Consider the following 14,017-nt stretch of genomic DNA (forward strand, 5'->3'; position numbering starts at 1 on the left):
ATTTATTTTATCGTCTCCTCAGAAACTGTGCCATGTTATGGGAGTTAGTCCACAGTCAAAATTTTAATAAAATAAAAAATATGATTAGAAAATGGTGCAAAAGATCTACGTGAGTATATTTCTAAGATAATTTGATCGAACTCAACTAATATTATTGACAAAGAATGTGACGTGCCTTGCTAAGATTTGAGACTGTTATGCAATCTTTTGACCGTGAAGTGATCAGTCTTGATTGTTATGTACTTGATTTGGTGTTTGTGATGTGCCTTGCTAAGACTGAAACTGTTATGTAATCTTTTGACCGTGAAGTGATCACTCTTGATTGTTACCTGTTTGATTTGGAGTTTGTTGCCTTGACTTACGAAGTAGCCCTATAGACATAATATTCGGGCTTCGCTGATGTAACATCCATCTCTTCTTTTTTTTTTTTCCGTCAGATAATATTAATTCGAAAGAGGAATACATGGTTTGATACATAAGCTAATTCACAGCAACAACAGCCCATGGGCAGGCAACTAAATCCCACACAGGGGAGGCTTTAGACACACCAATACAACTCCACAACTAACTTAAGAAAAATTCAATAGCACTTTTACAATGAACCTAGCACACCAAACTTGCAGCAAACCAACAACTCAAGATGCTTATGAACGAGAGTTATCGTTGTCGCTCATGACAACGGCACACCGAACGATAACCTCAACCTCTGATGGCACCACACTGAGAGCACTCCTCTCCTCACTAACGAACCCAGACTTTATAACCCGGCAAGATCGAACCATTCTAGGGTCACACATCTTCCGGATACGGCAGCGACGCACTCTATGCGACCACACTACGCCTAGATAAAAGCCTTCCACACAACACTCCATTCTCACAAGAACTGGAGAAAACGAGGTCAATCCCACCAACACAAATCGACGGAAAAGCGTTCACAATAGCATCACCCGAAATAAAATTACAAGTTTGGGAACCATTGACCATTGATAGAGCCACATATTTCCAATTAGATGAGGATAAAACACCAAGACTAATCCACTACACCAAACTCCACGAAATAAAGGAAAGGATTTAGATAAGGAAAGCTTGAAAAGAACACGCAAAACGATGAAGGCTTAGAGCTAGATCTGGATCGAACATGTGTAGCCAAAACCAAGCCACAGCCATAACTGCATATACCACCTTCAGAAACAACATCAGCATACAATGGACCCATGGAAGGAGCAACAAACCACTCCAAGCCGCAGGTTCTCAAGCTCCCCAACCACCAAATCTTCACCAAAATAAAAACGAAAAAGTGCAGAACAAAGACAAAGAGAATCAACGACAGATCTGACCGGCGGTGGCGCTAACGGAGCCGCCACGCGCCGGTCACCGGAGCTGCTACTGGTCTTGAAGGTGAAGGAGGCGGAGAGTAACATCCATCTCTTCATCTTCACATTTATTTATTTATCACATACATGAAAAGAAATGCTTTTATTTTTTAACAAATAAACATAAATCACATATTGCATTTTTTATTATCAATATTGGAATTAAATCAAAATTTTGTATAGTAAAGATTATTCTATAATTAAAATTTATTGCTATATGATCAAACTACAAAGTTGAGCTTAAACGTCAAATCAGCACAGTTAAAAAAAAAACTATTGATCTTTGTATGCTGGGAAAATTCCAACATCAACATTAATAAATGTTAAATCATTGGTCTGAACATTAGAAAGGGCAAAAGGTGACTTCGACCCTTTTAACAAATGGTGGCTATACTGACATTGCAATTCTGTAAATGATTCATTCAGGAAGAGTATTAGTTAAGTCAAGTTTGTTGGTTTCACAATGGTACAGAGACAAAGAACTAAAAACTAAAGAAAAACTAAACTTTACTCTCTACAATAGCTGATACAGTCGAGCATTATATTTGTTTCTTACTCTGATTGTATGTTTGGGAAATTTTCCAACCGAGCAAAATTTACATGAAATTAATCCGAATGAATTAATTAAAATTATCTAATTTAAAACCGTAAACCCGAGTCAATTTAACCAGAATTTTACAAACAATAACAAATTTTAATATAAAATATATGTAAACATATTAATAAACTAATATGTTAATTAAAATCAATTAAATAATTTTGTAAAAACCGAAATAAAGGAAACAAAAATAATATAATTTAATCACATATGAAACAATTTGTTTTGGAATCCAAAAAAAACACAAGAAAAAGAAATCTAACTATAGTTTGATCTTATATAGTTTACTACATGAAACACGTTGTTTTATACACTTCAGAACCCTTATTGGATCTATCACTTGTGTGTTTCTTCATTTTACTATAATTTCTATATACTAAATCAAAGTCAGTATCTCTTAACCTAGTCGAGTATAAACTAAATTTGAAGGAGCAAGTATGCATGTATATACAGAAGGAATCAGAGGAATAAGCTACTGATAAATTATAATATCCAAACTCAATGGTTACCTTAATGATTCACCAAAAGACGCTTTACTCTTCAAACTCACTCATCTCACAATCATTCTCCACAACTGTACATCTGAAGAATATCACTCACAGTCACACTGAACACTCATTTCACCTCTATCGTTTGCTAAAAGCAGCCATATGGGTCAGCCATTAGTTTTAGAACATAGCCAAGGGACATCCTCCTCGAATGAGTAGTTAACTGCGTCTTCAAAACAATGAGCCCCCTGACACTGAACTCCTGAGTTAGTCCGTAGTTACCTTTTACCGGTTTAGCAGTCTGGTAGAGAACTAGCAGAGGCAAAGTGAGAGAGAGACCTTTGCGAGTCATTAATAGTAAATGAATGCTCGCGCTGGCTTGACAACGACCCAACAACCAAGCTCGTTGATGCATTTTCCGGGCTAAGTATATGCGTATATCTTGAGTGGACAGAGCGAGGTGAGTTGTAAGATCCTCGGGAAACGGCATTCCTGAGATCTACTGAGCTTCGGCTAACCGAAATAGGCAGTGAACCACTGAATGACCCGTTTTGGAAGCTTGTATGGGAGCGAGAGTGGGAGAGATACATAGGGCCTGTCTGTAGCTGCATTGTTGAAGAAGATGGAGGAATATCATAAGATGACTGAACTGAGCTTGTGGAAGGTGACGATGATAAAAGAAAAGACGAGGTCGGAGTCACGCTAGGAGAAAGCAAAGGTGTGCGTTCTGATGGTGATGGAGGCATATTAATGTTGATGGTTCTTGCATCCCGTTTACAAACCGGACAAAAGGATCTCCTTTGGCCAAGCCACAAATCAACACATTTAGCATGAAACTCTACACAAAAAAAAAAAAAAAACAAATCAGGAATGTTATTACACAAATTGACTCTGAGATGTGAGACAAAAGTTACTTACTGTGATTGCAAGGTAAGATCCTTAGCTTTTCACCAATACGGTAGTCTTCAATACAAATAACACAAGAGATAGAAGTAGAAGCTTCTTCACAAACACCGTTGAAGACAGTAGTAGGCATCCTTCTTATCGAGTCTATCCCCATACGAGCAAACTCTCCACCACCCATTAACCTAACACGCCGCCTTCTAATCCGATGCCTACGGACAAAGAAGCAAGTGGCGAGGACAGCAGACATTGCAAGAAGAGATATGAACGAGATAGCCATGATAGACCAAGCTGAAGTCTCGAAGCTCGGTGCGAGCCACAGTTCCATATCGGTACGACCCGCATACCCTTTGAGTATTTCTCCAGTCGATTTCGACACAAAGGTTCCGTATATAACCACACCAGATGGGTTCCCAGCCACTACATTGAAGATCATTACACATTGTTTAATATTATTAAAGTCTGAAAAAAGCTTAAAGAGATTGTGTTTTTTTTTTTTTATTACTTGATATTAAGAAGAAACCATAATCTTCATTGTTGTAGACAATAGCTGCTTTATAACCAGCCTTCTGGGCGTTTCTGATCTTTTCTTCGAAACTACAGCCACCTCGGATGATTAACACATAGGAAGGAGAAGTGATTGATCCTTCTTCTGGTATAGACACTGTGTTAACCAAATCTGAACAAGCATCGAGTGGCTCTGCTACGTACAGTACCCCACACTGATCTGATTTCTTAATCATCGGTGCTGAAAAAGCCAAACAGTATATCAATCATCAAGACCCAATTTCTCAATTTCAAGAATTAGAGACAAAGTTTTCAACTTTCCTACATGCGATCAAACCCTAATTTTAAATTGAATCGATGGAACAGTGAGAGAGAAACTTACTAAAGTCGGCTTCGATGTCGTCGAAGGAGAGAGATGTGTTCTTCCCGATCAACATAATTTTCGCAGAAGCCAAGTGAGGGATCAGAAGCAGAGACAAGATTAAAATCAAAGCACGAGTCATGTTTTTCTTTTTTTTTCCTGGAGATTTTTCGGACAAGCCCTAAACGCGGTACAGTACCGACGAGCTTAAGCAAGAGAAGCGACGAATAGGAAGAAAGAATTGAAAAGATATTTTAGGGTTTATAATAATGGAAGAAAAGATTGAGTTTCCATAGAGGCGAGGTCAGAGCATGACTCTCAGAATATCTGAATCGTTCTAAATCCTTTTTTTTTTCTTTTTTTTTATTGCGTGTAACAGTAATTTAAAGAATATTTCGTAAAAGTATCCGAAATTTTCGTTTTGTCACAAAAAGGTCTAAACTTTGTTAGAAGTGTAAGAAGCCCCGCAGAGTCGCACTCCAGGTGAAATTAGATAAATGACGCTATGAGACTCTCTGGTCTCTAACACTCGTGCTCTGCTTTAAGAACACTGAAAGGATGACGGCCACCGAATAAAGAAGGTAGGGATCTAATTATTAGACTACATACCAAAAGCCCAAATATATCTTATGAGAAGTCCATAAGCCCAAGTGTTTTAGGGTTCTAAACTAGTAGTGAGCTATATATATTGTTGTTATGGGAGTCTTGTAAAGTAACCAAGGCTGCTGGTTTGTGCAGCCACTCTTTGAAACTTTTATGAATCATGATAAATAAGATTTCGAGGAAATTTGGTCAAATGGAGATTGATGGTTGATTGGTTTGTTTAATGGCGGCGCACTTTATAAAATATAAACGAGTTTGGAAGATTTTATTAATAAACAAGGGTGAGAATACATAACAAGGTGTTGATTATTTTGGCAAAAAACTGTAATTGCTAAAAGCCTAAAACCATAATCTTTATGCCGCTTAATTGATTGGGATTGACTGACTTGGCGATCTCTTTATATTTAGACATCGAAATTGGTTAGATATATAATTTTATCTTTCGTGGTTTCTTTTTGAGTGAATTTGCCCAAAATACTAAAAGAAGTTGGATATTAGGGATTTGCCTAACACAGTAAAATTTTAAGGGAAAAAGTAATGATGGAGTGAGCAAAATTGTGGAGAAAAAACTAGATTTAGGGTAGATCACTAAATATGGTAAATTGTACAGGTATGGAGTGCAAATACTCTTTCTTTTTCTTTCAAGCCGAAATGTAAGCGGCAAAACCCAAATCCAATAATAGATCTCTGCAATTTATCGTGAAAGTTGAAATCAGTTTCGGTGAATTTTAACGAATGTGGTTTTTATGAGACAATGAACTCGGTACTCCTAGTTTTAATGATAACTTGAATTTTTTTAGATCTAATGATAATGTTTTTTTCTCGAAATTGTGTTGTTTCTTAGAGTATCTTTTTTTTTGTTTTTTTTTTCTCGAGTATCTCCAATCTCACTATATTTTTCAGTCTAAAATAAAGTTTAAAGTAATGCTCAAATGATATTTTATTTTTCACTCAATAATATAGTAAAAAATTGGTTTATTCTATATATATATATTAAGTTTTTTTTGTTCATCAGTCTATTTTCTAATCTAAAATAGAATACACTTAGACATCTTTAATGATTTTCTATTTTTTTCTCTACAATTTACATTATTATAGTGTAATTATATAAGAAAAAATAGAGGACCATTGGAGATGCTCTTAGAGTATAGCACAACTCTATAATAAGGTTACTCTATTTTAAAGTAAAAAATAGGATAAATCATTGGAAATGGTCTTGGAGCTTCTTCAACCCCCACTAATATCACTCTAAAATAGAGTTTAAAGTAAAAACTATCCAATGGTATTCTATTTTACACTCTATAATAGAGTAAAAATGGGTTTACTCTAGAAATAGATAATCTATTTATTTTTTTGTTCGTCATTCCATTTTCTACAATTAAATAAAGTACTATTGGAGTAAAATCAAACTCGCTTATATATAAAATTACTTTATTTTGAAAAAAATAGAATGAACCATTCGAGATGGTTAAAAGCATCTTCAATAATACTGTATTTTTTTTTCTCTAAACGCCAAATATAGAGTAAAAGTTATCGCAATCGTACGCTATATCTTACACCTATTATAGAGAAATGAACAGTAATACGGCAAATATAGAGTAACATTGTTCGTTTACTCTATTTTTAGAGTGAAACCTTTTCATTACAAAATGACCCGTACTTTTATATGTTCTTATTTTCACCATAATAAAATTATATTGTATAACTTTACACATTTAAATATTATATCGTTCATTTATCGTTACATGTTGTAATAATATTTTAATTTTAAAATAACCGTTTAACTGTTTAAATAATATAATTATGGTAATATATTGTCGTCAAATAAAATGAATGGGAAATTTTAATATTTTAAAAGTTAATGATTATACAATAAATTAATAAACATATAGAAAATAAATATATTTGGTATATTTTTTCTTTAGAACAGAAAATAGAAGTAACCATTTGAGCAAAACTTTCTTTTATTTTTTAGAATATTTTATTTATAGAGTAAAAAATTAAGGCAACCATTAGAGATGGTCTTATATGTAAATAGAAGACTTCTTCTTATTTCTTCATTCTTCATACGAAGCAAAATATAATTTTCTCTCAATATTCTTCATGTTGTCTTTATTTCCAGACCATTTTTTTGAACATTAATTCCAAATATATTTCTTTTCTATTTATTTATTAATTTATTTTATAATCATTAACTTTAAAAATATTAAAATTTCCCATTCATTTATTTCCCGACCATTTAGCCACCATTCCTTCCTGATATCTGCGATCAGCTCAAAATCCTCATATGTTACTCAGCAAAACTTATCTGCAGTCCGTAATTGCCTAACAGGAGATACTGGTTCGTCAACTCTTGTCGCATTGATCATGAGATCTTATGTTTCTCTCTAAAATGTTGCTACTTCATATACCATGGATTTGACCAGTTTTTTACCATGGTATATGAGTGTTTTAAAGTATATTATATAGTTTTGGAGTATGTTTTAGAGTATTTACAGGTCCAGGTACGTTTTGGAGAAATATGGTGATTATAGAACTTTTGAGATGCATAACTGCACAACCGCGTCAGATGTTTAGCTATTGATGGAAACCTTACCACGGTGCGATTTAGCTGATCTTTTGAAAAAAAAATATAAATTTGATTAGCTTTCCAATGACACTGTTTTGAGGTCAATCCAACGGTTAGATCTAAAGCTGTGCCAGTTTTACTGAAGAATGGTACGTCTACCTCGTGAGATGAAGCTGTTGAGAAGATGACGGAATGTCGATCGACGGTGGGTGTTGATCGACGGTGCACCCTTGGTGTCGATTGACGGTGATCCTAGACGATGGGCCGAATCTATTTTATGACCGAATTAAGCCCATAAGTTACCAAAAGTTACCAGAATGTCCATGCACGACTAGAAACCTTATTTTACTGTTTTCTAAGCTATTGTTGACGGCTATGCTTATTCTATTGTGAAGAGAAAGCTTAGGATTGGAGAGAGAAATCTGAACAACTTAGTAAGAGAAGATCTTGAACTCCCTTTGTTACTTTACTCTATTTATTCTTTCATTACTTATTCTATTGCAGTATTATTCAGATCATCATAATGTTTCTAATAAATATGTCTGAGTAGTTCTCTTTTTAGATTTAGGGTTTTCAAATGGTGATTGCAAGGTAAGATCCTTAGCTTGATGATATCACTGAGAATGAATTAAGTGCAGAGAAGATTCAGAAAGTGGAAGTCACCCAAGATGATAATTATTTTTAAATATTGCAAGAGCAGTACCCTTTACCAGTTAATCAAAGAAGCGGCCTCATTTTTAAGGAAGTGATTCCACACACAGACATGCAATCATCTATCATTGAATGACATGATTTCATTGAGCATCTGCCGACTTTGTCAACCATGAAGTTTGTTTTAGATGCCCTGGAACCACCCTCACTAAATCTCAGCTTCACCTAACTTATTACAAAGCTGTGCCAGATTTGAAAACAGTCTGGTATCTTATGGGCTCTCTCGGACAAGGAATTATTTTGTTTGCTGACTCCAACTTACATATAAGGGTGGTGTGATTCTGATTGGGCTCTCATAACTAAGAATTTTCTTACGAGTTGGATAGTACAAGTTGGATCCTCCTATCTCTTGACAAACTAAGAAGAAGGACACCGTTTTATGTTCAGTTGTAGAGGATGAATAACGAGCCATGAACGAGGTAACATGAGAGCTCAAGTGGATTAACGCATTTCTACAAGAGATGGGTCATGATCACACATAAGCAAGATAATTAAGTGTGACAATAAACTGACTATTCATATAAGTTTTACCATGTTTTTATGTCCCACATTGGAGAATTAGATAAGGAGTGTCTAATATATAAAGAAAAGTTCAACTCTAATTAGTACGAGGCATTTTGGGATGGAAACCAAAAGTAAAACCATGCGGACTTGCCTATTAGACCCAAAGTGGACAATATCATACTAATCGGATAAATAGAGTTGGACACGGGATTTCACAATCCCAACAATGTATAAATAAAAAACCTTAAGATCCATGAAATACAAGTTGAACATTCTTTAATTCACCATTTGTCATAGTGCCAGGAAACAAATATGTTTTGTTTAATTTAGAAATTAAAAATGAATAAACAATTCTTTTGTCCAAAAACAAGATTAATCAAATTTTTCGGCGAAATTTAAAAGAAAATAAAACTTTAACATCGTGAGATACACGTATAGAATAGACATTGCATGTTCTGGTTAGTAAAGTAGTCAACACGTCATTCCTAGTAATCATACACTAGATTTTGACCCGCACGTCCGTGCGGGTATATATTTTTATAAAATATTTTACTTTTTATGTTGATATTAGAGTTGGGCGAAAAATCACAATCTAAAAAATCAAATCTATCCCAATCTAAAAAGAAGTACAAAACCGAACCGAAATTGATTAAATATCAAAATTTTGATATTTAGATAACTGAAACTGAATCTGATTCGAGCCGAAGTATTTCAAATACCTGAATATATTCGAAATATATTTATGAACTTATATATATTATTTTTTAGAAAATATGATTAGAAAATGGTGCAAAAGATCTACGTGAGTATATATCTAAGATAATTTGATCGAACTCAACTAATATTATTGACAAAGAATATGACGTGCCTTGCTAAGATTTGAGACTGTTATGCAATCTTTTGACCGTGAAGTGATCAGTCTTGATTGTTATCTACTTGATTTGGAGTTTGTGATGTGCCTTGCTAAGACTGAAACTGTTATGTAATCTTTTGACCGTGAAGTGATCACTCTTGATTGTTACCTGTTTGATTTGGAGTTTGTTACCTCGACTTACGAAGTAGCCCTATAGACATAATATTCGGACTTCGCTGATGGACCACATATATGTTATCAATTCAGTACGTCTCCTTTTGACCTTTAACATGTCAGATTTATATGCTAAATCTTGCTCCTTCAGATTATGTTTAACTTCAATTGAAAGATTGGTAAACATCATAAATGTTTATTATAAAAATAATTAATTTATTTCATCCATCTCTTCATCTTCACATTTATTATTCATCACATACATGAAAAGAAATGCTTTTATTTTTTAACAAATAAACATAAATCACATATTGCATTTTTTATTATCAATATTGGAATTAAATCAAAATTTTGTATAGTAAAGATTATTCTATAATTAAAATTTATTGCTATATGATCAAACTACAAAGTTGAGCTTAAACGTCAAATCAGCACAGTTAAAAAAAAAAAACTATTGATCTTCGTATGTTGGGAAAATTCCAACATCAACATTAATAAATGTTAAATCATTGGTTTGAACATTAGAAAGGGCAAAAGGTGACTTCGACCCTTTTAACAAATGGTGGCTATACTGACATTGCAATTCTGTAAATGATTCATTTAGGAAGAGTATTAGTTAAGTCAAGTTTGTTGGTTTCACAATGGTACAGAGACAAAGAACTAAAAACTAAAGAAAAACTAAACTTTACTCTCTACAAGCTGATACACTCGAGCATTATATTTGTTTCTTACTCTAATTGTATGTTTGGGAAATTTTCCAACCGAGCAAAATTTACATGAAATTAATCCGAATGAATTAATTAAAATTATCTAATTTAAAACCGTAAACCCGAGTCAATTTAACCAGAATTTTACAAACAATAACAAATTTTAATATAAAATATATGTAAACATATTAATAAACTAAAATGTTAACTAAAATCAATTAAATAATTTTGTAAAAACCGAAATAAAGGAAACAAAAATAATATAATTTAATCACATATGAAACAATTTGTTTTGGAATCCAAAAAAAACGCAAGAAAAAGAAATCTAACTATAGTTTGATCTTATATAGTTTACTACATAAAACACTTCAGAACCCTTATTGGATCTATCACTTGTGTGTTTCTTCATTTTACTATAATTTCTATATACTAAATCAAAGTCAGTATCTCTTAACCTAGTCGAGTATAAACTAAATTTGAAGGAGCAAGTATGCATGTATATACAGAAGGAATCAGAGGAATAAGCTACTGATAAATTATAATATCCAAACTCAAAGGTTACCTTAATGATTCACCAAAAGACGCTTTACTCTTCAAACTCAATCATCTCACAATCATTCTCCACAACTGTACATCTGAAGAATATCACTCACAGTCACACTGAACACTCATTTCACCTCTATCGTTTGCTAAAAGCAGCCATATGGGTCAGACATTAGTTTAAGAACATAGCCAAGGGACATCCTCCTCGAATGAGTAGTTAACTGCGTCTTCAAAACAATGAGCCCCCTGACACTGAACTCCTGAGTTAGTCCGTAGTTACCTTTTACCGGTTTAGCAGCCTGGTAGAGAACTAGCAGAGGCAAAGTGAGAGAGAGACCTTTGCGAGTCATTAATAGTAAATGAATGCTCGCGCTGGCTTGATACCGACCCAACAACCCAGCTCGTTGATGCATTCCCCGGGCTAAGTATATGCGTATATCTTGAGTGGGCAGAGCGAGGTGAGTTGTAAGATCCTCGGGAAACGGCATTCCTGAGATCTACTGAGCTTCGGCTAACCGATATAGGCAGTGAACCACTGAATGACCCGTTTTGGAAGCTTGTATGGGAGCGAGAGTGGGAGAGATACATAGGGCCTGTATGTAGCTGCATTGTTGAGGAAGATGAAGGAGTATCATAAGATGACTGAACTAAGCTTGTGGAAGGTGATGATGATAAAAGAAAAGACGAGGTCGGAGTCACGCTAGGAGAAAGCAAAGGTGTGTGTTCTGTTGGTGATGGAGGCATATTAATGTTGATAATTCTTGCATCCCGTTTACAAACCGGACAAAAGGATCTCCTTTGGCCAAGCCACAAATCAACACATTTAGCATGAAACTCTACACAAATTAAAAAAAAAAAACAAATCAGGAATGTTATTACACAAATTGACTCTGAGATGTGAGACAAAAGTTACTTACTGTGATTGCAAGGTAAGATCCTTAGCTTTTCACCAATACGGTAGTCTTCAATACAAATAACACAAGAGATAGACGTTGAAGCTTCTTCACAAACACCGTTAAAGACTGTAGTAGGCATCCTTCTGATGGTGTCTATCCCCATACGAGCAAACTCTCCACCACCCATTAACCTAACACGCCGCCTTCTAATCCGATGCCTACGGACAAAGAAGCAAGTGGCGAGGACAGCAGACATTGCAAGAAGAGATATGAAAGAGATAGCCATGATAGACCAAGCTGAAGTCTCGAAGCTCGGTACGAGCCACAGCTCCATATCGGTACGACCCGCATACCTTTTAAGTATTTCTCCAGTCGATTTCGACACAAAGGTTCCGTATATAACCACACCAGATGGGTTCCCAGCCACTACATTGAAGATCATTACACATCGTTTAATATTATTAAAGTCTGAAAAAAGCTTAAAGAGATTGTGTTTTTTTTGTTTTATTACTTGATATTAAGAAACCATAATCTTCATTGTTGTAGACAATAGCTGCTTTATAACCAGCCTTCTGGGCGTTTCTGATCTTTTCTTCGAAACTACAGCCACCGCGGATGATTAACACATAGGAAGGAGAAGTGATTGATCCTTCTTCTGGTATAGACACTGTGTTAACCAAATCTGAACAAGCATCGAGTGGCTCTGCTACGTACAGTACCCCACACTGATCTGATTTCTTAATCATCGGTGCTGAAAAGGCCAAACAGTATATCAATCATCAAGACCCAATTTCTCAATTTCAAGAATTAATCTTTCCTACATGCGATCAAACCCTAATTTGAATTTTCTGGAAGAAAAAAAAAATCGAATTCGATGGAACAGTGAGAGAGAGAGAGACTTACTAAAGTCGGCTTCGATGTCGTCGAAGGAGAGAGATGTGTTCTTCCCGATCAACATAACTTTCGCAGAAGCCAAGTGAGGGATTAGAAGCAGAGATAAGATTAAAATCAAAGCACGAGTCATGTTTTTCTTTTTTTTTTCCTGGAGATTTTTCGGACAAGCCCTAAACGCGGTACAGTACCGACGAGCTTAAGCAAGAGAAGCGACGAATAGGAAGAAAGAATTGAAAAGATATTTTAGGGTTTATAATAATGGAAGAAAAGATTGAGTTTCCATAGAGGCGAGGTCAGAGCATGACTCTCAGAATATCTGAATCGTTCTCAATCCTTTTTTTTTCTTTTTTATTGCGTGTAACAGTAAATTTTAGAATATTTCGTAAAAGTATCCAAAATTTTTGTTTTGACACAAAAAGGTCTGAACTTTGCTATAAATGACGCTATAGGACTCTCTGGTCTCTAACACTCGTGTTCTGTTTTAAGGAATCTACATGATGGAATGACAAATAGAATTTTGAGGAAATTTAGTCAAATGGAGATTGATGGATGATTGGTTTGTTTAATGGCGGCGCACTTTATAAAATATAAACGAGTTTGGAAGATTTTATTAATAAACATGGGTGAGAATACATAACAAGGTATTGATATCCGCGAAACTATTTTGGCAAAAAAACTGTGATTGCTAAAAGCCTAAAACCATAATCTTTATGCCGCTTAATTGATTGGGAATGACTGACTTGGCGATCTCTTTATATTTAGACATCGAAATTGGTTAGATATATAATTTTATCTTTCGTGGTTTCTTTTTCTTTCAAGCCGAAATGTAAGCGGCAAACCCCAAATCCAATAATAGATCTCTGCAATTTATCGTGAAAATTGAAATCAGTTTCGGTGAATTTTAACGAATGTGGTTTTTATGAGACAATGAACTCGGTACTCCTAGTTTTAATGATAACTTGAATTTTTTTAGATCTAATGATAATGTTTTTTTCTCGAAATTGTGTTGTTTCTTAGAGTATCTTTTTTTTTTGTTTTTTTTTTCTCTCGAGTATCTCCAATCTCACTATATTTTTCAGTCTAAAATAAAGTTTAAAGTAATGCTCAAATGATATTTTATTTTTCACTCAATAATATAGTAAAATATTGCTTTATTCTATATATAGATTAAGTTTTTTTTGTTCATCAGTCTATTTTCTAATTTAAAATAGAATACACTTAGAGCATCTTTAATGATTTTCTATTTTTTTCTCTACAATTTACATTATTATAGTGTAATTATATAAGAAAAAATAGAGGACCATTGGAGACGCTCTTAGAGTATAACACAACT

At 34.3% G+C, this 14,017-nt stretch overlaps 2 protein-coding genes across 3 annotated transcripts; both read right to left on the bottom strand.

The window, feature by feature from the left end:
- Nucleotides 1-447: 447 nt before the first annotated feature.
- Nucleotides 448-4,695, bottom strand: LOC108844468 (receptor homology region, transmembrane domain- and RING domain-containing protein 4-like). 2 transcript variants are annotated; one of them, XR_001948461.2, is made up of 5 exons: nucleotides 4,252-4,695; nucleotides 3,868-4,110; nucleotides 3,378-3,782; nucleotides 2,481-3,297; nucleotides 448-1,780 (listed from the first exon to the last, which is right to left on the bottom strand). XR_001948461.2 is itself a non-coding variant. In XM_018617730.2 (4 exons), exons 1-4 carry the CDS (start codon nucleotides 4,370-4,372, stop codon nucleotides 2,753-2,755), a joined length of 1,314 nt encoding a protein of 437 aa, XP_018473232.1. In that variant the 5' UTR covers nucleotides 4,373-4,695; the 3' UTR covers nucleotides 2,431-2,752. The 2 variants fall into 2 exon arrangements, 1 of the variants encoding a protein (XP_018473232.1); XM_018617730.2 differs by lacking the exon at nucleotides 448-1,780 and having other exon boundaries at nucleotides 2,431-3,297.
- A 6,168-nt stretch (nucleotides 4,696-10,863) lies between these two features.
- On the bottom strand, nucleotides 10,864-13,018 carry LOC108844538 (receptor homology region, transmembrane domain- and RING domain-containing protein 4). Its single transcript, XM_018617804.2, has 4 exons — nucleotides 12,694-13,018; nucleotides 12,302-12,541; nucleotides 11,812-12,216; nucleotides 10,864-11,730 (listed from the first exon to the last, which is right to left on the bottom strand). Exons 1-4 carry the CDS (start codon nucleotides 12,812-12,814, stop codon nucleotides 11,186-11,188), a joined length of 1,311 nt encoding a protein of 436 aa, XP_018473306.1. The 5' UTR covers nucleotides 12,815-13,018; the 3' UTR covers nucleotides 10,864-11,185.
- Between the last annotated feature and the right edge of the window lie 999 nt (nucleotides 13,019-14,017).

Source organism: Raphanus sativus, chromosome 3 (genome assembly GCF_000801105.2).
Source record: "Raphanus sativus cultivar WK10039 chromosome 3, ASM80110v3, whole genome shotgun sequence".
Taxonomy (NCBI): domain Eukaryota; kingdom Viridiplantae; phylum Streptophyta; class Magnoliopsida; order Brassicales; family Brassicaceae; genus Raphanus; species Raphanus sativus.